Source organism: Falco peregrinus, chromosome 1 (assembly GCF_023634155.1).
Source record: "Falco peregrinus isolate bFalPer1 chromosome 1, bFalPer1.pri, whole genome shotgun sequence".
Classification (NCBI taxonomy): Eukaryota; Metazoa; Chordata; class Aves; order Falconiformes; family Falconidae; genus Falco; species Falco peregrinus.
This window is the reverse complement of record NC_073721.1, coordinates 116,721,412-116,748,907: the sequence shown is the minus strand read 5'-3', so window position 1 is coordinate 116,748,907 and position 27,496 is coordinate 116,721,412. Positions and strand designations below refer to the sequence as shown.

The 27,496-nt window shown below is 40.4% G+C and overlaps 2 protein-coding genes across 8 annotated transcripts in view; one reads left to right on the top strand and one right to left on the bottom strand.

Moving 5' to 3' along the window:
* The window catches only part of HDGFL3 (HDGF like 3), a 38,384-nt gene extending 36,980 nt beyond the window's left edge, over positions 1-1,404 (top strand). The window contains exon 6 of the mRNA XM_055811073.1: positions 33-1,404. Coding sequence (XP_055667048.1) covers positions 33-38 — 6 coding nt within the window. The 3' untranslated portion in view covers positions 39-1,404. The remainder of the gene's footprint in view (positions 1-32) is intronic.
* A 1,195-nt stretch (positions 1,405-2,599) lies between these two features.
* TM6SF1 (transmembrane 6 superfamily member 1) lies at positions 2,600-24,218 on the bottom strand. Of its 7 annotated transcripts, none has more exons than XM_055811017.1 (10): positions 23,958-24,209; positions 21,713-21,816; positions 20,313-20,410; positions 19,248-19,351; positions 18,310-18,392; positions 16,788-16,909; positions 11,866-11,970; positions 9,705-9,797; positions 8,582-8,701; positions 2,600-3,444 (listed from the first exon to the last, which is right to left on the bottom strand). In XM_055811017.1, exons 1-10 carry the CDS (start codon positions 24,047-24,049, stop codon positions 3,235-3,237), a joined length of 1,131 nt encoding a protein of 376 aa, XP_055666992.1. In that variant the 5' UTR covers positions 24,050-24,209; the 3' UTR covers positions 2,600-3,234. The 7 variants fall into 7 exon arrangements, with proteins under 7 accessions (XP_055666992.1, XP_055666996.1, XP_055667016.1 ...); XM_055811021.1 differs by having other exon boundaries at positions 2,600-2,967; positions 23,958-24,205; XM_055811041.1 differs by lacking the exon at positions 23,958-24,209 and adding an exon at positions 23,372-23,870.
* Between the last annotated feature and the right edge of the window lie 3,278 nt (positions 24,219-27,496).

Sequence of the window (27,496 nt, the reverse complement as noted above, 5' to 3'; positions counted from 1 at the left end):
TGATTATTTTTTTTCCTCTCTCTCTCTTTCAGACTTAACCAACATAATGACTGCTGAATATTAAGGGAAAATACAAGAAGGTTACATGTTTGGTTGTCTAATATTCTTGGATTTGATATGAGTCACCACATCTGTTCATTACTATCATCAACAGCATCCCAGTTTGTATGCACATTATTCACATTCCTATCTGTTGTGTTTGCAGAAATGACATTTTACCCTTTTTTCTAAGGGTTACTTTTTGATTTTCATATTATTTGGTTGCATGAAGTTGCCCTTTACCAGTGGCTGAGGTTTATGAAGATATCGCATACTTGAACATGATTTAGATTCCTTTTCTAGATAGAAAAGGTGTAACTCCAAATTATATCATTCTAAATCAGCAATTTTTAAGAACAAGTAAATCTTAGAAATGAGTCCCCTCCATACAATACTACAATATCTTCCACGTACAAACATGATTTTAGATTTCCCTATATCCATACTTTGATTTTTGATCAGTTTACAACACAAAAGAAAAATTCTTCTTCAGTTGAGATCACCACCAAGTTCAATAATGTAATAAAATACCTTTCCTTATTAGAAGTACCTAGCTAGTTATACTCTTAATACTTCTCAAAATCATGATGTAATGTACACTATCTGACTTAGTTCCTATATGTGAAGTTAGTGAAAGTCTTTTTGTGTTTCTTTAGATTAATACAAGGATTTTTTCCAATGCCAACTCAATTTGAAATCATTCATTTGGATGCTTTCCATTTTTAAGCTTACTGTGATATAGAACCCTATGGGAAACCAAAAGAAAACATCAATTTTAAATAATGAAAGGCTTAAAAAAGGATGCTGTCATTCTGGCTTTTTTTTTTCCTTTTGGAAATAGAACTAGACTAGTAAGTAAGCATTCCAAATCCATTATTCTGTGTACATTATTGTTGCTATTGTGATAATAGAGATTTTTATTTATTTTTATGCCAGCTTTTATTGTGAAAACATATTTAGTCTGGTTTTACCAATCCTTGTTATGCTTGTCCTTGGAACATCTTTTGCGTATTCAAGGTTTGTAGTTGATGAGTTTACTGTAAAAAACTAAAAAAAAACCACAACAAAAAAAACAACAAAAAAAACCAAAACAAAAAGAAACAAAAAAATGTATTGTTTTTACAGAATAAATTTATTGGAATGTGTATTGGGAGTAAGGTTTGAGGTTGTAAGCAACTAAGTTAGCGTCATATTTGGCTTCATACGTGTAATAATGTGAGGTATTAATGTAAGTCAAGTATTAAAGCAAAACATTCTGTTAACATGAGTTGACCATAATAGATACAAGTGCAGGTGAGATCTTTATTTTTTCTGTACTTTGCCTTTTCTGGATAACAGGAGGTTATTAAATTCACCTTGAATGTATTCACAGTTTCTTTAAAAACATTAGAAGTAACATCGGAGGCTCAAATGGTTGTGAGCCAGCATGTCCTATTGCAGCCCCACAGCTCTGGGCTTGTTTTCTTGGGAAGATGTACTGGGATGGAGCTATCCCGAATTCTAGCGTACACAGAAGGAGCCCACACCAGGGAGGCTGGGTGCTGGAGGAAGCTATCCCTAAATTCCTTGTCGCCAAGAAACATTAATGAGATGCCTTGTGGTGAGTTTGGACCTGCCCCCTTGGCTGGAGGTGTAAACCCGTGGGTTCTCTCCTGAGCACTGCTGTGAGCTGCACCTCAGTGTTCAGTGGGAACGTTAAAGCATCAGTTTCTTGCTGCTCTGCTGGTGCAGGGTGCAACACACATGCGCATGAGCTGATGCTTTCTTGTTACTGATGAGGTTTAAAAAGAAAATTAAAATTCTCTAAATCAAAATGCCCGAAAGTCAAGATCCCAAAATAACGTCTTTCCAGTTACAATGGATCAGCCAATTCCATCTGTGAGAAAGGTGCAAAGTGCACCGCTTTTAATATAAATACACATAGAAGGCATAGAAATAGTTGCCATTGCAAACAGAAACATAAATTACACAAACCAAGGTAACTGTATTTGCTGCTACTTGTTTATGACCCAGCAGCATTAGCAAAAGTAGCTGCGAAGAATGTGGCCCAAACCCCCTCCTCTCCAAAAATGCATGCTACGGTGTAAGGCGCCGCTGCTCACGGCAACGAGCCCTCCGTGCCCAGCTCAGGAGTGCTACTAAGCACGTGCTTAACTTCAAGCAGATGAGCAGTCCTTGCGGAAGTGAATCCTTAAAGGAATTAACAAAACTATGACTTGCTGATCATATATGGAGTTGATTGCTTCTTAAAAGATTTCTTGGGATTTTTAACAAGGCTGACCCACAAGACATACTTTTTGACAAATAAAACATGTGCATGTGACAGAGTTATGTATGTTAATTTTTCACACTTCAGAATGTTGACCTTCACGTTCTACAGTAGCTCTGTATAGGGACTGCTGGCACTGATGTTCCTCAGTGTGTGGAGGCTAAACACTGACATCATTATTATTATTTAACTTCATGCAGTATTTCTAAAACTGTCAAAGCAGCTTACTTAAAAATAGCTCCGTGAACTAGCAGCTCCACTGCAGCACAAAGTCAAAATGTTGCAAAGTGGTACTGAAGGCAGTCATCTTTATTTTCCCTTTTTGAGTAGGATAAACAAAACAGACCGTGCAACATTACACAATTTTACACACCTTACACGCTTCATTTGGGTTTCATTTGAGCAGTTCAGTTACATCCCAGCCCAATTATATACATAGCCAAAAAGAGGAGCTCAAAACAGTTGTGCTATTCTGTTTTTTCTTCTTGTTTTGTTTTCATAAAAAACTCTGGCTTGTTGACACACCTGTAAGCCAGCAGCTGGGGAAGAATCCCATACATTATGTTCAATATCAGGAAAAACTGTTTTGCTTCTTCAGGGACTCTGTAGATGTAAGGAGTTCGAGCATGAAGAGAAGCACCGATATGGGAAAATTGAGCCTGTGGTGTGTACATAATGTATATATTAAAAAAAGGTAAAGTTGATGTGTATTTTGGAAAGATGGCATAATCTGCATGCAAGTATGCATCTCCAGTGACATTTTCCAAGCCAGCCCTTTTATTTCAGGTATTTCCATCATACTTTTGCACCTCAGTATAAAAATACAGTTTGAACAAAGATCATTAATATCTTGGCATAAGAGGCATAAACGGAACCAGCAGTGGCATGGTAGGAGGTTCACTTTATGCATGTGGTGGCACTGATCTTTACATCAGGTAGAGGACTTCACCCTTGGCTTCTGAGTGATTAGTCATGCAACAGGGTCCACGATCCTTCCCCAGGCAAACGGCCGCTGAAGCGTGCATCACCGTAAAGGTCGGCACTCCTGAACTGCAGCACAGCAGTGGGGGCAGGACCTGCACCCACCTACCTAGGAATGTTGTCCTTGCCATCAACGGGAAGCAGACAGACACTCCCTCGGAATAAAGTTAGAAAAAAAAATCTTGGAAGCTGTGTTAGCTCTGGGTTTGGTTGGTTTTTTTAAATCTTAATCCCAGTCTTCCAGATTCTGATCCCAGAACTCCTGATTTCAGAAACTGTCTGCAATATTTGGCTTTTGGGTATAGGTTAAGTTTAGAGTGAAGGTTATAAGCAAAGACAAGCCTGCTGGGCTGAAGCATATTTTTAGCATAAACAAACATTTAAAGATAGAAGCGTCAGGATAGTCGCTGTCTTTTGTCTCCATCTGTTACCTGCTATTTCAAGCCACAGCTCATTCACATTAACTATTGTGTGTCCATTATTTATTTATTTTTTTTATGATTATTTAGCTAGTTAGCAGTGGAGGAGGTCCAAGAAGATAAAAATCATTTTGATCTTAAGCAGAGCAGGAGAAAGGGACACCAGGAATTTAGTAATGCAGGGGAGTACACTATGGCCAAATCACGTCCTCTGTTCTGGCTTCAGCAGGAGTTATTTTGGACTCACGAAGAACACAGTTCTGTTCACAGTTAGCACAGTAGAAAGTGAAATACAGCGCAGGTGTTTTAACACACCCCCCTCTAGCAAAAGGTTAGGCTGAGACCATACATCAAAACAGAAAAGGAAATCAAGTTTCCAGGTGATTCTAATCACCTCCACTGAATAGGGAGAGCTGATCTAGCAAGCTGGAGTCAGGAAAGGGAGTAATCAAAGAAATCAAACACAAACACACTTCAGCAGAGTGCCACTTAGCATGTTGCTGTAAATAGGTATTACAGAGTAAACAGATGTTCAGGGGGATGCTATCAGCAGCCTTTTTATATCAGCCTCATCATTCAGCCTGTCTCTTGCAGCCCTTTTGTCCTTACCTGTCTCAGGCAGGAGCTGCCTTTGGCACCTGGGTGGTCCTGCTCGGACCCCTGCTACCTTCCCTCGCCTTGGCAGCCACCTCAGCCCAGGCAGCCAGAGTATGAGTGCTCAGCACCAAAGCCCTCTTGCTACATGAGGCAGCAGTTTCCTCAGCAGCCAGCCAGCCACCATCAGGCTTCAGATAGGAGGTCTGGGTCTGCCTGAAGTTTTCCTACGTGCTAACAGCCTCCTGGTAGTATTTTAGAGCCTCTTCCGGGATGAACAAGATGCTCAGCTATGTACTTCTCTGTGGAAGACTGCAAGGCCTGCCTGTCTCCAAGAATGGCCAGCTGTGCATCATAGTAAGTTGATAGTAAATTCATCATAAGTTCATAGTAAGCCTTGTCAGAAAGAGCAGTAAGGGGCTGCTTCTGAGAGACCCAGAGCTCCCGCAGCCTCCTAGCTGCCTTTGACGATCTAAGCCTTACTGTGTGGTCTTGTCTCTTACAAGAGTTGTGACACATTAGTGAGCTTTGCGCCTTATAAAAAGAAAAAGCAGAAACATTTTGTTCTATTTGTAGCCAATGAAGATTCTGACTAGCTAATAGTGCACCATATAATGAAGTTACTGTTTATGTGACTTGTTTTTTCAGTATAACACAATTGCTTTTTTTCCTTTCATTACCAAGGAGGATATGTAGGTCTGTTAAATTATTTTATTATTATTATTTCATTTGCCTCTATGGATATTGTGTTATGTTTTTAATCTCATGTGTTTGCTTTCTATGACAGTACTCTGCCATTTTTTTTTTTCTCCCTCCCTTGGGGCAGGGTGTGTGTCTTACAAGCAGGTCTGCCGCTCACCAGTAGCCCAGTCCTGCTCTTGCTAAGTACCAGGCAGACTTGCACCAAATCCATAGTTTTAAGCAGCAAGACCAGAGCTGTCAGTTCCTGCAGCGCTCTCTGCCTGTTGAGCAATAAATGGGCTGGCATTGCGGTGAGAGCAACCTTGAGTCTGTTCTGTTACTCACTGTAATCAGGTTCTCTTAGCAAATCAGCCATGCCTTGGTGCTTTCTGTTATTGAACCCTCTCTTAATTAGAGAATTTTAAAGATCAGACACCTAAACCCTGGCTGAGAAACTGGCCAAATGAGATGCTGCAGGTAAACTTCTAAGGTAGCTTTAATGTTTTAACATGCAGCCTTTCTGAACCTCGAAGCCTCCGTCGGCCTTCTGCTCAGGCCATCCCACACAAACTGGAAGCTGCCTGGTGCCAGACGTGGTGCAGCTCAACTGGAATTTGTGTATGCCTGCTACTCATTAAGCTTCTTGTCTGTATGAAATAGTTTGGGTTTGGATTATTTTTTTTACAGTGTTTTTTGCCTGTAGCCTAATCATAGGCAAAACTTCAAATATTTCTTACCCTGCAGTCCAGAAAGCCTCCAGCTAGGGGCAGAGAAGGGCCCGGAAAAGGTTAGGAGTCATACTTCACTCTGCACCTTCTCTGTAAAGCAACTAAAGTCAGGCAAGGACTCCAACTTATTTTGGAGGGGTTTGGACCAGGTCTTGTGAGCCTAAAGAAACCATCAAATAGAGTGGGGAGGCAGTAACCTAGAAAGCATGTTCCTTGGGTTTAGGTTCACTTGTAGACAAGAGGCACTGCAGAAGCTAGCCACCAAAAACTGCAAGATTAAGGAAAACACTTGGATGGAGAAGTAGAGGGAAAACTTTCTATGTCTGAGAGAATAGGGAAGCAGACTATGCAGAGCTGGTGAAACAGAATAGTTTTGGATAGCAGGGTTATGGCTCTTCATCCCTTCTCATGTAGCTCACTTGCATAGGGAAATAGCAATTTAATCAAGTTCAGAGGCTATTCCAACCCTTTTGTGTAATCAAAGCTCCTGGTACTTTAGCCGTGTGACATTTAAAGAGCTCTTCCTGAAGCTCCTCAAGTCTAATAAGGGTCACAACCTGGTTTTGGAGTCTGAATGTTAGTAACAGAATAATACAAGCTGAGACCTGTATGTAATTCTGAAAAACAGTAAATATTTCTCTGTGTGTGAAAGGCTAGGCACTTTTAGAGGTTCTTAGTTTAGATGCATCACGTGGTATTTTGACACCTGGTTTTTGTAAAAAAAAAAAGTTAATACTTCATAATGATAGAAATAAAAATACTTAAAATCTCACAGTCTCCATCTGTAGGAGCAGTGTTCATGCCAGGGGAGCAATGCTCACTGTTTTGTTGTTAGGTATTTACCTGTATCGGACCTTTGTGCATAATAGAAGAAAAAATGTGTTTCAGTAAACTACATATGCTTTAATCATGAATTACAATGTTTTAACTTGAGAAAACAGTAGACAAACCTGGAAATGTGTTTTCTGTCTCAAAGTGACCAAAACCAAAAATAACATGAGTCATCAATTCACTGTCTCACACATTCTTCATCCCAGGTTGCTCACAGTTCACCAAATCAAATTAAATCATCTTCAGTTGTGGGATGACTGAAGTTCATTCTGCAGTGCATTAAAGTAAACTCCAAACAAAACCCTCCCAAATGTAAAGAAACTTTTTTTGAATCAGGATAAAATGTGCAGAGTGTACAGCAATGTACAGTTCTTTAAATCAGTTTTTGTCAGCCCATGGTTTTCACTTGTGTCTAGGACAAGCTTTAGAGAGTAAAATGGGGAATTTTGAGTGTTAGCTTTGGGTTTCCAGTAGCTTTTCTTCTCATTGTCTAATGTGTAAATTGGCATTCTCCTGAAGCCAAACCAAATGGACAACAGAGAGGGTTTAGACTTCAGCAACAAAATGTTGCACGTATTAATCATACAAAAGGCACAAAGGCAGAATGTGCCATTAAAGAAAAAAGTGAGTGTTTGTTATGGGAAATATTTAAGGGGGGCGGGGCAGGGCACGAGCACCCAACAACAAACCAAAACCCAACCAACCAACCAAGAATCACCTCCGATCTGGGATGCTGAGCTTTTAGTTAAGTTTGCAAGATTGTGATAGCACACTCTTGACTTCTGGGTAACTTTTCCTTGTGCTAAATAGTCTTTGAAGGAGCGGTTTCTTTCCTGACTGACTGGGGAATTCATGAAACCTGAGTAATCTGTCAGAGAGAGTTTCCTGATACTGGCTTGTGCTTTTTTTTTAGATTAGATTTAGGCTAAACACAGTTGTATAATATTTGTGATACCTTTTGAGCATCTAAACCTCCTTGTTTGCCAGATTCTGTTTTGACATCATTTGGTAATTCAAGGTTCTCTATAAACTCTTTAGAAAAAAAAGTCATATTCTCCATTACTGCTCACAAACAGAAAATGAAATGGCACTCCCCCCCTCCTTACTGGGCAGTTAAGCTGGATTGTGGTTGGTATCCACGGATTGTTATCTCAGGCCTGAGGAATAAAGCACTGCTCTGTGTTTGTGTAATAGCGGTATTTAGATTATACTTACTGCCGTGTCCCTACATTTGCATTATTGTTGCAGTATTATGTGCGTATTTTCTGCACTGTCTGGATGATCAGAGCATGTTTCATTTCCTACATACAGCACAAATCAATTGTCCCTCTATCTCAGCTGTTCAGTGGTCATCTACATGTCATAAGAAGTCATTTACTAGTTGCTGTTGAATTTTTTTTTTCAGTCAGTCTTCTCGTAAGTGTCAGCACCATCTAGTAATTAACTACAGTTGTTCGTTAAGAGACTGAGAAGAAAATGCGTTGAGAATGTATGATCATTGGTCTGCCTCTGGCAACACAAACATGTCTTAGTGTTGCTGTGGTTTGTGGCCCAGGAGGTTCCCCGTGTTCTATCAACATAATTGTCCGTTTTCTGTGACTAGTGAATACTTTTTCCATTTATATTTTTCAAACTACCTAGATTGCCAACACATATTATGGAAACAATGCATTGTACTGTTTTGCTGTGCTTGGTGCTTTTTTACATGGTTGACTGTTACAGCTTTAAGACAATCTTCCTTCATGGTCTCAGCTAAAGAGTGCATTGTGCTTAATAAGGTTTAAATGAGCGCAATAAAAAGATTCTGCAGGAGAGAAGTCTCCTAAAGCAAGAACGCAGTCATTAGAGACAAGTAATAGGTTTGATTCTCCACTCCCTTAAATTAGTTTGGTTTTTTTTTTTTATAGATACAAAAGGTGATCTGAGTTACAATGGCATAAAACCTGCATGGGAAGATCAGGCCCTGGGCCCCATATTTATTCCATAGATCTCTACTTATTAACTTGTAATTCAAGAGTGAACATTTTACAAAGAAATACCTGAGCTAGTCCTCCAGCATGTATAAGGGTTAAATCAGGCATCCAGGAACAACCAGGCACCAGTAGGCCATACAGAGCAATCACATAGTATGGCACAGAGTAGAACATGTATGCCAGCATCTGCATTTTAAACAGAAGTATTAGTTGCTTTGTAGTGTGAGGGAGATGCGTTTCAAAATTAGCCAACTGCTGACTGAGGACTTGTGACTATTCAAAGCTACACTCCTGGCAGCGATGATTCCCAGGCCTTTATGCAGCTATAACTTCTTTAAGAAAACAATTTCATACCTGGATGCTGTTGACTGGATCCAGATACCCTAAGGCCTCCGCTAATACTGATGCCTGTTTCTCTTTCCCACATCCAAATCCACTTCATCCTAGGACATGTTTCACTAACCTTTGCCATCTTGAGACCATGCCAATAAGCGTGGCTTGACCTAACTCAACACAAGCGTCCATTTCTCAAGCTCCATGGCACTTTCAGTTGGGAAGTATGAGATATACCCAAGCCACCCCTTCATTCCCAGAAAGAACAGGTCAAACAGAGATATATTTGGTTTCTGCTCATTGCCTCACTCGTGAATCCTCTTACTGCTTCAGGCCCTGCCCCCATGTAGCAGCCAAAGCTGCAGAAGAATAGCAACCTTGCAAGTGCTACAAAACTAAAGCAACAGCATTCTCTCCTCTGCAACGCTTGTGTAAATAGGGTTTGTAGAAAGTGCTATGTTTCAAGGAGTGTCACTGGTGACAGAAGCGTAACATCAGCTTAAGGAATCTAGTCCTACTACACCCCTTTTTGGTCCATTATTCCAGACTGAAAGTCTACTTTGCCCTTCTAAGGAAGGAGAATGATGATAAAAAGCATGCAGCTGTGTTTCATGGACTATATTAAAAGAAGCCTGAGTAACTGGGATGTGTAACTCTTAAGTAACTGATTTGAATCTGAGTTTATCACAAGAGTTGGTACCTTGTAATGGCTGTAGTACGAAATATGAAATACTGTTTAACTTGCTGTGAACAAATACTTCCCTTATTGATCTTGTCACCTGTGAAACCCATAGCTTCATATTTGTGCCAGTTAACAAGTCACTTAACACTCTATGCTCCACAGTCAATGCTTTACCTGAAGCTTAGGATAGGCAGCAGGATCTTTTATATAAGGCTCGTGAAGTTGAATATATAGCCGGCAGAGTTCAGCAGGGCAATCCAGAGCAATCTAAGAAGAATTTTTAAAACTTCCCGTGAACAACGAATTTGTTCGAAAAACGAGCTAACCTGTTACCAGCCCTAGATACTTACTTAGTGGCCTGCAGTACTGCTAGCCTGGAGGCTTGCTAGAAGTCCACTACAAAGGTGATCCACTTGATCACCAAATACAAAACTGAAATACAGCCTCCTCTCAGCTCCTACTCAGAGGGTTTGTGAGGAAATACTGACAGCCTGCTTTAAAGATTTTGACTGAAGAGAATTCAGTCAGTTGGCTATGCTGCAATAAAAGTATAATTGCTATTGATTTGCTCTGAAAAACAGACTTTAATCCCAGCAAGTGAACTTTCCAATGGAAAATTGCTCAAATGGGAAACTTCAGGTTAAGCATCCAATTTTAGGATAGCAAGCTATGGATGTAGTACAAGAAGAGAGTTGCTTTGTGGCAAGGTAGCGGTGGAGAGCAATGCAGAGAGACGGGTGTTACTCGCAATAATAATAATTTTTAAAAGAGAGTAGCAAAGGAGAAATTATTGGATTTTACATTCCTATAGAAAGAATAAAATCCCCCAAAAAATGGACTCAATTGCAAAAGTAGTTCCTTTCCATAGTAGCCCTTAAAACAAAAAATACTATTCTGAGTTAGCAATCCATGTCAACAGCTGTCACTCTAAGTGTTCTATGGCGAAGCACCGTAAATGCCTAAGTTACAGGACTGAACAGTTAAGTTTTGCACGACTTAATTTCATGCGTATTCGTTGTGTGACTTTGAGTGGGAAATAAAAAGGTTTACAAACAGTGGATATTCCTCCCTGTTCTTTTCCAACATGGGCATCCAAGAAGCAGGTCTGAGTGGACTATAATGGATTATGTTTTATTAGCTTTATCACAAAATCACAGTTACTGCAGCTTACACAGAGATGTTCCATTGATCTCTGCATGTAAGTAAGGCCAGTAAACAGTTCCCATTTGGTAAAGGAAATAATGACCACACTCTCAAAATCAACAAAAAAAAAATCCTCTGAGAAATTAAGAAGTGGGACTGCAAACCAAGTGAGCATGAGATTAACATTGCCCACAGTGAAATTACAGGTAAACCAGCTGATTAACCTGCATCAGTGGTGCTCTGAAGGAGCATGATCTATAAGAAATAAAGCAGTCTGTGACAAGTTAGAAGAAAAAAATGTTGTTGACAAGCAAGTTTTCAGAGAAACAGCAGAAGATGACAGAATAATGTGAGCAGCAGAACTATAAAAGGACAGTCTGCACTAGGTAAATAAAATGTTGCTTGGGTACTTTTCATCACCTCTTAGAATTATTCTAGACAGGATCAGATCTACAAATCAAGCATGCAAGTGGTGGTCTAAGACACCTGAACGTTTGAGCTCTGTTCACTGAATGATACACAACTTCCCTTCTGCTTTAAGACAGAAAATGCTTTAGAGCTGACAAAGGACTAGATTTACCTACTACTGGATTTATCCACTTCAAGCATTTTCAGTATTGATCCATTCCCCCAGAATTTTTAATTCAACCAACTATGCTTAAAAGCAAACATTTTTTAAAAAATCAGCTCTTGGTAATAGAAACAACATGTGTTTTTCAGGTAAGGTGGACATATTTTTTTTCAGGTGGAAATGTTGTCCTGTATCTCATGCAATATAAATTAACTTGGTTTCCTATATACTTTTAACTATGCATCTGTTTAGAAAAACATGAATACAGATTTAATTTAGTTGGTTTGTCTCAGTGTTCCTGGCCATAAATGTAACACCAGGCCAATGAAAACAGTTTTAAGTCATGTTGATCTGCACTTGGGATGCTACTTATACTTGTGATTGTGCACCTCCTTCTGAAAAACACACTTTAGAGAGGACAAAATTAAGAAGCAAAGCACCACTAATTATCATAAATAATCAATTTGTCCTTTTTATATCTAAGGCCTATTCCAACCTTGAAAGTTACAGGATTTCCCTTAACCAAAATGTACATACTTTTTCACACAGCCACAATGATTTCAAATTTAAACATCTGACTTGAAAATTAGAGGCCAGAATATTAAAATATCTTCAACTTACCATGCCCCTAAATATGCAAAACCCCGTTGCTAGAATGAGGTACGCAGCTAACATTAAATCTATTGGTCGTCTTAGGAGTCCTTTCTTCTGGACTTCCTGAACTACCTGCAACACAGAACATGTGCAGTGAGTACATCCCAGTTCCACATGACATGTTTAACTCCAGATCAGTCACTACAAGAAGGGATAAGTGGTGAAAAATTATGATAGACAGAGTTAATTCTCAGTTACGTTACCCTATTTATCCACTGATTTCAGAGAGACACAGATTTCCGCGTTTAGAAAAGGTGACTTCAGACTTTATAGGATGTAGTGAGGAAAATTAATCTGAATAAACCCTAGAAATGGATGGATCTAACTAAAGCCATTTCAATACAGATTAGTTTACTTTCAAAGCAACCTAAATCAAGCGAATACTAACTGCAATCACATAAGGCTTTATAACGCCTTCAGAGTTGTGGGTTTTTTAATGGGAATGAATTAATTTCCCTGAATGTCCCTATGTAGAAAAGCTTTGGAAATGTAGGATAGTCTCAAACATTTGGAGTTGAATCTAATACACTTTGTAAAAGGACTGTCTGGAGGGACAGCAAAAAAAGGATCTATCTTATTACTGATAGTGACTTTCAAAGCAACCTAAATCAAATGAACGCTAACTCTGCAATCACATAAGGCTTTAGAGCAGCATAACTAACTTCTTCAAAGTTGTGTCTTTTGTTAATGGGAATGAATTAATTTCCCTGAATGTCCCTTTGTAGAAAAGCTTTGGAAATGTAGGTTTGTATCAAACATTTGGAGTTGAATCTAATACGCTTTGTAAAAGGACTGTTTGGAGGGACAGCAAAAAAAGGGTCTATCTTATTACTGATAGCGAATGGTGGTTTTCAGCAGGCTGTGACAGGTATTGAAATTAATGGCGTATCATTGGCACAAAATAAAAGCTTTTCTGTGGGTAGCTGAGTTCTCTGCTGAGTTCAGTGAGCAAATAATGTATCTTAATATGTAATGCAGAAATAGAGAATGAAATATGTGTGTGCATGTATGGAACACATGGAAAACCCTCCTTTAATTCATTACTGTATGCTATGGACTCCTCTGATGGGCACCGAAGCACTTCTTGGCATCTGGATCTGATCTGTTCTGTACCTCCTTTCCTCAGCCTCAGAACAGGAATCCCCTTGCTGCACTGCACAGGCAGACGTGAGGGGCTCACATTCTACAGTAGCAAAGGCCACATAGGTATCTAACAAGGAAGATAGCTTGGAAAAACCAAAGTAATCTCTTTGCTCACGTGGTAAAACTTAAAAAGACTCATGGAAATAGTTTGAGGTACATTTTCATCACTATGTAGTCACAGACAAAATTATAAGAATGCCAAAGTATCTTTCTGTAGTTCAGAGGGAAAACTTCCCCATTTATATGTTACTCATTTCCCCTTCCTTTTTATTAGCCATGTGTTGTCATGCAGACAGCAAAAGAAAAACCTGATTTCCTTCCTGTTACACACTTGTGGAATTGTCTCCAAAGCACAAAACAATAATTAGGATGTAGAGGCATAGTTAAAAGCACTCAGGATCAAGATACTCACAATAAAGTTATTGAAACAGGAGAACCAATCTTGCAAGCACAATTCCTGAGTAAGAACTGCAAGATCTGAATTGTAGTTTAACAAAAATAAGGCTATTTTACACAGAGGCCATGTCCTTTCATAAAACGCTTTTTTTTTTTTCTTTTAAAGTTCTTTTTCAGAAAAAGAAAGTGACACCTTTGCTTTTTTATTTTTCAAACACAAATAACAGGTCTGTTTTGGCAGTATGGTGTCACTTCACAGTATTTACAGTACCAGTGTAGGAACGTTCACAGTATTACTTGCAAAGAATGTCTATATTCTAGTATTTAGTCCCATGAAGGACAAAGGCCTCCCATGGCTGCCGAGTTGCAAGTCATTTTCAGATGCAGACTACCTAAGGATAATGGAAAATTGAAGGGTTGATATATTTTCTTTCCACTTTGTCTAAGTATGAAGCTTATATAGATGTATGTCACTCCTCGTTTCAAAAGGTATGTTAAATGAATGTGCATGTTTACTGTAATCAGAAAGCAACAATAAAATTTTGTACTTGGAGGTTTTTGAGACAAAGCCACTATTAGTGGAAACAACCTTTGGTGCAGTATGAGTTTGTGAAATTGCCAAGGTACAGAAAAGCTGCACCTTTTTTCTCTATGCATATATATATATGCATTTTTACAAGTAAAATGAAAATGAAAAGCTTAAAAGCAGAAACAAGAATTTGAAAGAGTGTGCACTTCGCTGTCAGACCTCAGCTACGCAGCAATTTTGCCTTGCCTTTCTTTTACACAGCAAAGTCACATCAATACATGCTAAAATTAATTACATGTTAAGTACTCTGGCTGAGTGGAGATGACCTGCTACAGGTTGCCCATTTATTGCAAACACTGAACTCTGCACAGATCTCACCAACCCTGCTGTTTCTTTTGTGTAGCAAGGAAGTGTGTAGGCACGCTTTGCAATTTCACTTCCAGGAAAAAGCTGTTTTCCATAACCTCTGTGAGACTGTTTTAGGGAACAAGAATAATCTGTCCACAGAAGTCAGTCCCTTCAGAATTCATGTGCAAATCTGAATTTATATGTATTAATTCTGAATTGTAAATTACATTAAACTTTTCTGAGCTGATATACTTGTAGATAAAGCTACTGGGCTTTGTAAATACTGCAGCACAGCTTGGTTTGATTCTAAATGAGGGTGTAACTCCATTTCTCTCCCATGCAGCCATCTCTACTAGAAAACACCCAAAAGTTCATTAACTGTCTCCACAGCGATTTTTTTTTTTAAAAAAAAAACTGGGTTATAATAATATTATAGCAATGAATCCCTTGCTTCCACTGCTTTCATGTAAGTATTTTTCCATATACTTGCACTATCATGTTTAAAAGCATTATTACATATTCTTCCTAAACCTTTTAATACCAACTCTGAATAATGATAGCTAAAAAAAGTTAAAGTTCACAGCTAATTGCAAGTGATCTATTGAAAGAACTAAATATTTTCAGGACTTACAATGATTAGCTAACTGATAGTAGCATTAGACACAATTATTTCCTGAAAACGATACTTCATTTAGGACTGAGGGAGTTGTATAAAAAATAAGAAAAATTCAGAAGTAGTCATGTTAAGATTTAAAGGCATTTTAAGGTATACAGTTATTGGACCCAGGTATTCATGCTCGGATATGGAGCATAAATTAGCTGAGAAGATAAAATATGACTTCTAAAAAAGAAACAACTTAGGAAGGGTAGAAGGCCCCAGTGAAAGGCATCAAGGCTTTTTCTATGACCTTCCGAGCAACAAAGTTGAAGTTTACAAGAAAGGACTCACTAAGAAGTGCAATGTTAAATTCTCAGATCACCAGCTCTTTCTGCACTCTCTTTTTGAAACAGAGTTTAAAAACTAGGTTTCTCTGCAAATATATACCAAAGTAAATACCAAAACTAGGTAAGCAATTTAGCTCCTGATAAGCATAGGAGATGTGGCTATATTTCAGCAAATAAGCAGTCTATCACATATTTTCTATGCTAGCAATTGCTGTGGTGTTCGCAGTACTATGAAAACAAACTGAAATCTTCATTCGTCCTTCATGCAAAGGATGTTCTCACTAATACATGGCCATCACTACCTTCAACTACACTTAACTTCTCTACCCTGATGACTCTAAAGAATGTGTTTCTGGCCAGAATTAGTGATGCCTTTAAGTAAATCAGCTCAAACTGCTTTGGGATGGGACACACTGTTTCCCGTAAGCCTACACAGGAAGGTAGAAGAGTGTTTGGCACCCGAAGTGTCCCCCAATTTGCCTTTCATAATTTGCCTTTCAAAGAGATTTTCGCTGTAAGTGGTGATTCTGTAGTGGTTCTTCATACTTCAGGAGATATGAACATCTGTCTATACCTCTTTCCTACTGAAAAATCACAGATGGATGACTGAATGTTACCTTTCATACATTTCTGGGAAAATGTCAGTGCATCATCTGCTGTTATTCTATGCCGTAGGACACCACTTGCACACTGGCTGTTTATTAGCTATGGAATGGGAACTAACTCCTTCATCTGTGTCTGTGTTTTCAGTTACAGAATGAACCTGACTGAGACTCAGGAGCTCTTGTGATGCAAAACTATTAATTGATTATATTACCTAAAACTGATATGGTGTGCTGTGGCAATAAACTGTCTTGCTTATAGCAACAAAGAGTTAAGAGATCTGTTCTGTGCTTTGTACTGCAGGGATTTTTTTAAAATATGAAACAGTTCATAAACTTATTGCATTTTTTGACTGCTCAGTTAATCTCATTACAGCCCAACTACTAAATTCAAAGGCAAAGATCTAAGGAGTTTTAAGTAAATATTTTTACAGATTTTAATAAGTATGTAAATAATTCTCATATCAATTAATGTACAATGTCTTACCTGTAAAATCTAATATTGCAGAATGAACATACAAAAAATTATTACATGAAATCTGTAAGTTGTCTGCAGAATACTTTCCTGCAGAGCTTCTACAAGGATTTTGTGGTGCTTTATGAAGCTGGCATATGTCAGTATTTTCATCAGCTAAGAAACTGAAACAGTCAGAAACTGAGTAGAGGGTAGTAACACAATTACACCTAGAAATGGGTTCTTTATTCTAAACATAAGATTCTTTTGCTTTTTCTTTACCCCACCATAATGAAATGATCCTGCAGTATAGGTATTTTTACAGTGTCTACACAGCCAAGAAGCAATTGTCGTAACAGTGAACATTTACAGTACATTCCATGCTCACAGAGGGACCTATAAAACTCAGCAGAAACAGCAAGCATATTTCAGTTTTCCTAACAATAGCCAACCTTAAATACAACAACATTACCTTGACTGGAGTGTCGTGAGTCACCGAAGGTTGGTTATAAATTCGGAACCCAGCCCATATGGGAAGGCAAATATATGGTACACTTAAGAAGAAAGCAGGACATACTTTTGTTCCGTATTTGCCTATTAAAAAATAATTATAAGATGTTTGAGAATTTGTAAGCTGTGTTGCAGAAAAGCTAAAACATATATGTAATACCAAACCTGAAGCAGCTCTGGTAATGCAAACATAAAGTGTTAGAAATCACTGTTAAAGCGACACACTGATCTTGTCGAAAATCACGGGCTCAGGATAGTCGTAGAGTCACAGGTGACAGAGAGGCAATAGACCAGAAGCCATTTTAGAAATTAGGGGGGTTTTGCAGGGACGGCAAACCACCTTTGTCACTCTGCACTAGGTAATCCTATAATGTGGGACAGCTTTGAAATCTCTTAATGGAACCTGCTTCAAATAGAGACATCACTCTTTAAAAAATGGAAAAAATTAACGTATCCATTTTTTAAGAGCTAATATTGCATTTGTTTTCCAAAGTCTTGATTTCTCCTACAGACCTGTACTAATATTTGAGGACAAAGCATAAATTCAGAGAGCTATACTCAGCCCAGGTAAATCAGGAAAATCTGTGTCTTTTACACTGGCTACTCTCTATGTCAGAAAGGAAGGCAGAAGGCATGCTCTTGAGAGCAATTCTCTCAAATTTCCCTAGAGGAAAGAGGAAGAGGTATTGTCACATTAAATCTGCTGTTTTCTCTGTGGTGCATATCTACAAAGGAGGGAACTGGACTGGCCCAAGGCTGCACCATGAATATTCCTCCCCTGTCATAAAAAGGAGGGCCAGAGTAAGCTTTTATAAAGCTGACTACAGGATTCAAACACATGAATATTTTTCTCAGTTGAACACCTATCAACTTTGCATCAATTTAAGCTTTGCTAAAAAGGAAATCTTTAATTGAGGGGAGTGGCACTCTTAAAGGACCACCTACCTAATAATGATGTAAAATTATTTTATTAAAATTCTCAACCTCTAGGAGCACAGCTATGAGCTGATTTTTGTCAGAAATCTAGGAATGTTATATTTTTTTTGAAAATAGAATAATTTCCAGATTTCACTTTTATAGGTGATTTGGATGTCTCTCGTAAGCTGCTTGAAAGTCAGACTACTAAGTAAATTGGAAATTTCATATAAAATAAAATTTATATTTTTATGATACTAAGACATGGTTATCGTCTCATTGCTTAAATTAAACCTAGTTTGGATGAAAGCCATATGGGTATAACAAAAGACTATTTTTTTTTCCTCGAGAGCAATGTCAATTGAAAGGATTTTTTTTCCTGGTCTCCATCTTTCCTTCCTCATATTTAAATTTCAAAATATCTTCCATCTCTCTACTGATATTCCTAAAATTCCTCTTTCATATTATTACAGAAAGGAACCAATGCTGCAGTAAAATATAGATAACCTAATGCTAAATTTAGAAAACGTTTCACAGGAAGAAGTTAGTCATATAAATTATGTCCTTACCCACAATGTTTCCAGGCATAAAGACAATGATGCTCATGATAATGGAACCTAGCCAGTAGAGGCCGATGGTTCTATAGCTTTGTCTGTTTAAAAAAGGAAATAAGAAATAATTATTGCACCATCCCTAAAAATCCCCTACCCCAAATCACCCTCAAATATTATACTAATATCCATGGTTCTATCCAAGTAAGTAAAGGTTTTAAAATCTGTACCATAAGTCAACAGTGGATTCTTGCCTCTGAGGGGGATGTGGAGAAATCCTACATTCATGTGTGAGAAAGTTATCACATGAACAGTACAGCATTAGTGCATACTCAGTTATTTGCTGTTATGTTTCATTCATCTGAAGGCTGACTGCATGATTTTGCACATCACAGGCTGTACAAAACTATAAAAGAATTAATAATGAATTATTAATTTCATTTTTTTAATGCTTCTATTACCAGCAGGTGCATTCACTTCTGGAATTTAAGTACATATTTTCTCAAACTCTTTATTCAACAGCAAGAAACATAAGAATATCTAGAAATTGTGTCTGACACTGACGAGAGATCATCATCATGCTAAGCAAGACACTATTCCTATCATAAATATGTTATCTGGAAAAAAAAAAAGAGTTTTCACACATGGTTTTAACATGCATCATCTTTAAGCTTTCCTTTTAACTAGCACAAAGCATGCAGATGGGCTATGATCTCTGCTGCAGAGTGAGGAAGACTCACTACAACTCAATGCATTTGCTAGGCTTACTCAGCTGAGAGAACGAATAAGTCAGCAAGGGTACAATTCCTGAAAGCAATGACACTTCAGTAGTGTTGCTTTGGCCTAAGACATTAAACAGTCCTGAAAGAAAAATCTAAATACTGCAGAGAAAAGAAAGCCCTTTGTAGGTTGCACAAGAACGCAAGCAAAACAGTACACAAATCAAAATTACTTACTCCCATGCAATAGCTGCCACCATCAACAGATACATCAGATAATGAACAGAGCCATCCCAATAGCAGATCACATGGCCATACGCAGTGTTCAGATACGGTTCACCCTAGAGAGTATTTATTTTTAAGTAGATAAAGTGATCAGAGGAAGAATAACAAATAATTAATGAACAGCAAGAAACAATTTCAGAAAAGTGATGTTCTTTCAATCTGGAGGTACAGTTTTTGAGTGACAATACACATTTCCAAGCACAAACCTGATTTAGGTAGGATCAGGTACAATTAAATCACTTCTACAGTTGCAAAATGGGGTGCAAGATGGAAGGGAAAACGTCTATGCATGACTGTCAGCATTGTTCTGCTGTATTATGGAAATACTACTTTTCCGTATTTTAGTGATAAAAGCTACAAAATAAAGATAAATTTAACATGGAACAAATAAAGATATATTTAGCAACCTAGAGATCTACAATGGTATTGCATATATTGATGACAATGTATAACCTTGTAAGGTCCAACTCATTTCACGCTAGAGTTCATGGAATCTTTTCAATTACTTCAGTGACTTTCGTATCAAGCACTTACTGAGCTATTTTTGGTGGATGTTGATATTCAGCAGCAAACAGATTCTGCTGACTAGGTATCTGGCATCATGGAGTTTTAACTCTAATTCCTTTTAGTAAAGTGATTAGGCAAAAATAAAGGAGCAGTTTTTGTTTCCGTCTTGGTAACACGTTTAGGTACTGCAGTACTCATCCTCTCCTGAGTGCTAGCTATGGCTTTCTGAGAACATGTACAGTTTATTCAGTTCCCACAGAACTTAATACAGAATGGTATTACCTAAACTAAGTGAAATAACACTGAAACTTGAAAGGTATGACATTTCTCCCAAATTAGTCAAGTGATTTCAAGTCAGTGGAGGTTTTGTCCATAACAATAATGACAGGTCAATGGCCAAATCCAGGAAGACCCTGAATGTGTAAGTGGCTATTTTTCTGTGACAAATACTATACCAAGTTATTTATAGCAAAGATTTTATTTACATTTGTAAGCCAAACAATTGTTTACCTCTCTCAAGTAATGAGTCATGAATCCATCAATAATTCCATCCTGTTCCAGTCCAATTATTAGATTCACTACACTGGTAAAGGCAAATACGGCATAAACTGCAATAAGATAAAGGGGGGGGAGGGGCGGGGATAAAGACTTGGGATCAGCAGTTGCTTCACAGTCCAATAAATTCAGTCAGGCAGAGATCTGTTGAACTAGATGCACGTAGTTTGAGGTCACAGATATTTAACATACAATACGACTTTCCCACATAGCTTAGTATTTTTTAGTTAGTGGTTAGTCAACAAAGTTCTTGGGAAACTTAGGAACGTCAGTTCTGTAGAACTGTAGGCACAGCCTCCATGGAAAGCCAGTGTCTGCAGCAAGGACTGTGTAGTCTTTCAAAAATCTTGGTCACACAAAGTATGCAACCTTGACTGTAGTCACCTCTTGGAAAGGAGAAAGGACAACAGAAAGGAAGTGGAGAATGTGAACTGCCATTTTTGGAGGTGAGCAAGGCAAACTGATATAGCCACAGCAGTCCAGAGGACCTATCAGGCAAGTTAGCGAGACACTCCTTTGAGACAGGAAATTTATTTGCAGAAAGTTTATGTTATTTATTTCCTTTTATTTCAGTGTGAACTGAGAGTTCCCAGCCTCGTGTAGGACACTGGGGACAGATGCCTGTGAGTTGTAATGAGGAGGAAGACAGAGGGCAAATACAGGTGGTTTGTACGCTGCTTTGCCTGTGGGCCCATCTTGTAAAACTTCAGAAAATAGCAGTGTTTTTTTTCTTCTAGATTTTTGCTATAAAGTAATCTAGATCTAAGGTTTCCTTTTAAAAGGTAATCAGTATCTCTATTCTTTTATGGCAAAGTATCAATATAGAAATGTTTGCCCAAGTCTGCAGACAACCCAAGCAAGGAGTTGGGGTGGTTTGAACTTTCTTACGTGTCACAAAGGTGAATTAACACAGAAGTCTAATGAAAACGGGAGAATTAAGGAATTAAATCACAGGAAGAACCAAGCCATGGAGGCCAAAGGTCCAAAAATCCCAAATGAGTCAACTCATGAGAGGTCTACTGTGGTGCCAAAGTCCTGCTACAAGGAAGATCTCAACAAAGTGGGTATGACAGCATTTCAACAGTTTCACAGCCCAACTCGAGTGTTACTCTTTTCAAACAGGAGGTCTGTCTTGTCCCTAAGCTGGATCTCCTATTTGAGAAGAGTAAAAAGGCACAAAAGAAGCATGCTTTCTCCTCCTCTTTCCCCAGTCTGTCTTTCCTGGCTCCTTAGCACCTCACCAGACTGGATTCTGAAGCCATCTCTTAAACATTTAATTTGAAACAACCATCATATATTATAATTTATATAAATTAACACTTTCTGAATTTAGATTTCTTGTTACCAAGACATACCATAAAACAGCGGGTCTTTTGGTGGTTTTCTTTTGACAAGAACACGAGCCAACAGAGCAATAAAAACCATAACCAGCAGTCCAACTGCAACAATTGCCCAGGAACTGCAACAGTATTAAAAAGAAAAAGAATTCATAAGACAGGGAAAGAGACAGAGCTGTTTTCTTCAGCTTTTCCTACCATCTATTCTCAAATGCAAATACTACTCTTGAAGTAACTTTTAATACTTTAAAAGGCTGTTTTTAAAGTCCATTGCACAGTCTGTCATAGTATTCATTTTATAGTTTTGCAGAATTTATGTGCCTGTCTTTTCACACGTGATCATCTAAAAAAAGAAAATACAAAAATAGCTAGATAAATAACATATGCAGGAGTCTAGATTTGTTCAACTAAAATCAGTTTTCATATTGGTATCTGCAAAAATAAACAAAAATGATGGAAAACTTAAAGGCCAACAAGAGGTGAAAGTCAGAAACAGAGATTTCACAGATGAAAAGGATCATTAGGGACATTTAGTCTAACCTCAGCAATAAATTATCTACTCAGGAAATTACATATTCACAAAGAAAACACATCAGTCCTGTGGAATGGGAGTAGCAGTGTGGAGTGCCTATGATGGATCTAGGTTTAACTTCCAGTTTTGGAAGTGCTACCGAAGGTCTCTCCAGCTCTATAAGGCAGGATTGCTTGGGGGGTTGGGGTGTCTGTAATTAATGCAAGCGGGCTCAGCGGAAAAGACCTTTGCTCTGAAGATGGGACTATAACGTTAGCGCATGTAAAGTGGCAGTGGAGAAAAGCACAAAAAAGTTGGGCACAAAGCAGATTTGTCTCCTTCCCCAAGAAAATGCCAGCTAAGAAAATCAGTTTGATATTGGCTTACAGCTCGGAGTGCGTAAATTGTATTTAGTTCTCTGAAGACTTTATTTCTCCGTCTTCACTTTTGTGCTCATGCAGGGGGAAAAAAAGGAGGGGAAAGTCAGGTAAAGTCCACAAGTATAAGCTAAAAATATTTGGTACATGATTTCATACACAGTACCACTCTGTGTGTCAAGAAAACAAACTGTGTACAAACAAGTATTACTATGACAATTTCAGCCTTCGTGAAATGTGACTTAAAAGTTACTGCAAAAAATTTGCAAGATCAAATATTTCAGAATATATACACAAAGACTTTTGAGTCAGGCTCAGCAGTACTAGCTTATTGATTTATTTTACTGTTTGAACCTTTTGCTAGTCTGTTTTCCCTGTGATTAATTTCTTCATACCATTACAGCTCTTAATACTGCAGTGACTTTTCACCGCGGTCCATCAATTTGAAATAAACATTGGCAATGAATCAAGTAAGTCAGTGTGCGTTATTCGGCATTTCTCTAGCAATGAGAAACAACAACAAAAAAAAGTTATCGGCCAGAAGGAGGAAAATGAGGAAGGAACAGATGTGGCAAAGCCTTAGAAACACGAAGCAAATACTTGTGCAGTAAAGTCGCAGAACACCCCGGGCTGTGGGATCACAAAATACCACACAGACCTGTGAGTACACTGGTTTTTTTCCATGAAGAAAGACCTTCCTTTCCCAGACCTGCGGTCTATCCCGGGATCCTATTTTTTTGGCAGAACGAAGGCACATGGACATTTTCAGTTAAAACTCGCACATCTTACGGGGTGCCTGGAGCGTGCGGCTCGGAGCCTCCCGAGGCCGGTGAGTTCTTCCATGCGTTCTCCAGCAGCACTGGACGCCGTTGGCGGACGCCTTGCAGGGCAGGCGGCGGGAGGCCGCGCCGCCCCGGGCCTCAGGGCGCTGCGGGGGCCGCGGGCCCGGCGATGCCGCCCGGGCGGGTTTGTCCTTTCGGCGCTGCCAGCCAGCCCCGGCGGTGACCCGAGCTCCGGGGACGCCGGGACAGGCTCCAGGTGATGCGAAACCGGCAGTTCTGAGGGTCCCGGGGTGGGCGGCCAGGCGGGGGCCCTCGAGGCAGGAGCCCCTCGCGTCTCCCCGGCCGCATCCCGGCACGGCTCCCGTTAGGGGACGCGGGCGGGACCCGGGAGCGGGGTCCGTCTCCCGCCCGAGCCGCTGCCCGCGGCGAGGCCCGACGCCGCTCCGCCTCCCGCCCCGTCCCGCTCAGCGCCGCGGCCGCAGCTGCCCTCTCCCTGCGCCGCCGCTAAAAATACCCGCCGGGGCCGCCCGCACCTCCCTCACCGCCGCCGCCCGCCCGCTGCCCTCCCCGCAGGGCGGCCTCGCCCGCCTCACCTGCCGCTGGCCGCCAGGCAGTTGAAGAGGTACGTGACGGGGATGGCGGTGAGGGAGAGGACGAAGACGCCGGTGGCCGCCGAGGCGCTCATCCCCGCGGCGGGAGGCGGCGGCCGCCCTCTGCGCCCCCCGCCGTGCCCCCGCCGTGCGCCGCGCCTTGCCCCAGGCGCCGCCTCGCCTCAGCCCTTCACGCCCCGCGCAGGGGGCGCCCGCCCGCGCGCGCTCCGCCGGCCCGTGCCCGCCGCCCGCCCCACCGCCGGCGCGCGCCCCGCGGCGGCCGCCCCCTCCCGCCCGCGCGGGAAAGGTTAAATCCGCCGCAGAAACCGGAGCCGCCCGGCACCCCGCCGGCGGCACGGGGAGGGCCGCGCAGCCTCCCGCCTGCCCCGGGGCTCGCCGCGCTCCCCTCGCCCTGCCCCGGGGGCGCGGGGCGACGGTGCGGCGGAGGCCGCGGTCCGGGCGGGGGCAGCCCCGCCGGTAACCGGCAGCAGCGGCGGCGGCCCGCTGCCGAGCGATGCTGCAACAGTTGAACTGAGCGTTGCGAAAGAGGCGTCGCAGGTTAATTAGTGACCGGTGGCCCTGCAGGGGGCCGCGGGCGGAGCGGCCGTGTGCGCGGTGCCCCGCGGAGGCCGCCTGCTCTCACGGGAGGTGGCGGTGGGCGAGGGGTCGCCTTGCTCCGGCCAGTGCAGGAGGCCAAGAAACCAGTGAAAAAACGTCTGCATCTCTTTTTGCATCAGAATTTAGCAGGATTATTAAGAACAGGGGCATTCACCTTCTAAAAATGTTGTAATTGTGAACTCGCCTTTTCCATTTAAATGTCAAAAAAATAACAACAGTTAGGCATATGTTTGAATTTCTCCATCAGCGTTTTATTTCTGGCTTCAAACTTTGTTTATACTTGAGTGTCAACACTATAAACTGCCATTGTGCAAAGGTGGAAGGCAAACAAATGCAAACCGCTCTTCCTGGAAGTTACTGAGCATTTAAATCCATTGGCAAGAGAAAAATGATCATCCTGTGTTGCCCGGGGAAAAACAGCAAATGCATTTCTAGCGTGCCAGGCAAGCGCGTTCTGGTAGAGATCAGGACGTATTAATGCTGTTGTAGAAGGACCATCTGCAGTAGTGGCCACGATTCCGATTCACTCGTGTTGAAATGATACAAAGGAGTGCTAAGGTGGCTGGGGAAACGGGGCACCTGTCCATCAGGAACAGGCTGAAGAGCTTGGCACGCTAGTGCTCTCCATAAATACTTGAGGAGTTAACACCAGGGAGAGGAAAGAACTCTCTAATTTGAAGGGCAAAATTGTGAAGATACTTTAAGTCGGTTTTGGAAACCGATTTTTAGCTATGTGCAGTAAAGGGTCTTCTAAGTCTTTTACAATAGGAGTAGTGAATTAAAAAAAAAAAAAAGTCCAGTTTTAAGGTGTGATTTGGTAAGTTAAAGCAATGCATTAATTAATGTGATTGCCTCTGACAGAAGATAATGTGGTCACCCAGAACCTATATATTGTATACAAATTCTTGCATAGTTATTTCGAGTGAGAAAGGTCAAGAATCTGGCCACAGGTATATGAATGGGTTAAACCATGCTCAATCAAACTATCTGGTAAAAACATGATGCAACTCCTAAAAGTAATTTAGTCCACCCAAGTGTCAAAATTGCCATTGAATGAGTCAGGGCTAAATTTACCACGTCCAAATGCCTACCTTTCATTGCACAGCCGGTTTACTTCTCAAGCTTTCAAATGTATAGGCTGCTTATTTGTATGCAGCTGCCACAGTGCAGTCTCAAGATTCATGTCTCAGGCTTCGCTGCTTAGTTCCTGTGTCCGTAAAGTCAAATGCTACATGGGAAGCTTCGTCCTTACCACTCTGTTGGCGTTAACTGCAGCACAGATTTGCACTGGGCTTGTTGACCAAGTCCCATTTCAGCTTCTGAGTAGAAACTGTCAGGGCACAGCGTGTGGTAGGCACAGAGCAACTCACCTGTACGGGGTGCAGTGTTTGAGTCTATTGTGTTGAGATCTATCAATTTCTGATTAAAAAAATAATAATGAGCATCTGGTAGCAGAAAAGACCCCTCAAATGGAATGTTTGAAGTGTTTGTTCAAAGGGGCCTGTTTTTTCCTTTCATTTTCATCTCTCACCCTGTGACAGAAGCACTAGTGAGCCTTCTAGCTCCTTTGTTCCTTACGTTTCCCAACAGAGGAGGCCCCCAAGCCCACCCATGACAGTGCTGATCACGTGGATTCTGGTATCCCACGCTTTCCATATCAGAAAACTTTATTCCTAGTAGCGACAGATCCTTCTGATTCCAGCCTTCCTTCTCTGTGCCAAAATATCCTGGCTTCTATTTCAGTTTTATGAAGAAAATAATATCCCCAGCATTCTTGTTGACTTTATTTGTATAGTTGACATCAATTCTAGAGAAAAAGGGAAAACTTGCTTAGTTAGCACAGCCCAAAACCACTGACCGACTTCCCCAATGGCAAATAGTTCAAAATTTGGCTTTGAGTCAGAAATTAAGTCAAACAACAAGCTGTCTTACTGATCAAACAACACCCTCAGTTTAAAAGCAGGAGTCCTCAAAAACTAACACATGTATTTCTTGAAAGCTCTAGGCGGTCTTGTGGTGGAGGAAGGGGAAAGAAGAACTTTGAATTCAACTGTATGTAACACCACCCTCTGTTCACATGTACCAGAACAGCAATACAAAAATGATGGTAGGAATAGGGTGTCTAACAACTTAATTACTAATCAAGATGTTACATGAAAGTGGTGTTGATAACCTGCCATCACCAGAATAAGCAGAACCTCTCAGCTTCCTGTCACATGCTCTATTATATTCATTTCTTAATGTTGCAATATCATTTTTTCGTGCTTTTTCCTGGATTTTATAAATGGTAACATCATCACGAGGCACGTAGATGCCATCACTTGTAGAAAATCATACAACTATTCAACTATTTAGCAATATTATATGTCAGGATAAGATTGAGAAATGCATATATCCTACGTAAGCTGCAGTGAAGCTTAGGAAAGCAAAATGGAGTAATGAAAACAAGAAAATTAAGACTTCTTCCCACACAGAAATTGTCAGAGGATCATATTTATTGACAACATGAGATTCCTAGAGTTTGGATCTTATGTTTCATCTGAAAAACAATCCCTTCAGCAGCACCATGTCAAAACCAATGATCCTTCAGCACCCTGTAACATTCCTGTGTCAGAAACGGCATGATTTCTGTCTAAATGGTCATTTTAAAATAGGTAGTCCAACTATCTCTGAAATGGTAAGCCAGCCTTACGCCACATGACAGATTCCTCACTGGGAATCCTGATCGCAGCAAGAAACCAGGCCCACTTGTGTGGCCCCTCGGCTGGCAGTACTCAACCTGCAAGCAATGTGCTTGGGCTGTGTTTATCAGCTTTTCGATTAGAGCATTACTGGATCAACAATCTGTATTTATAATGTGGAAGATGTTTCTCTTCAGGCTCTCTACTAAATGGTGCCAGATCAATCATGATTGTCAGGACTAA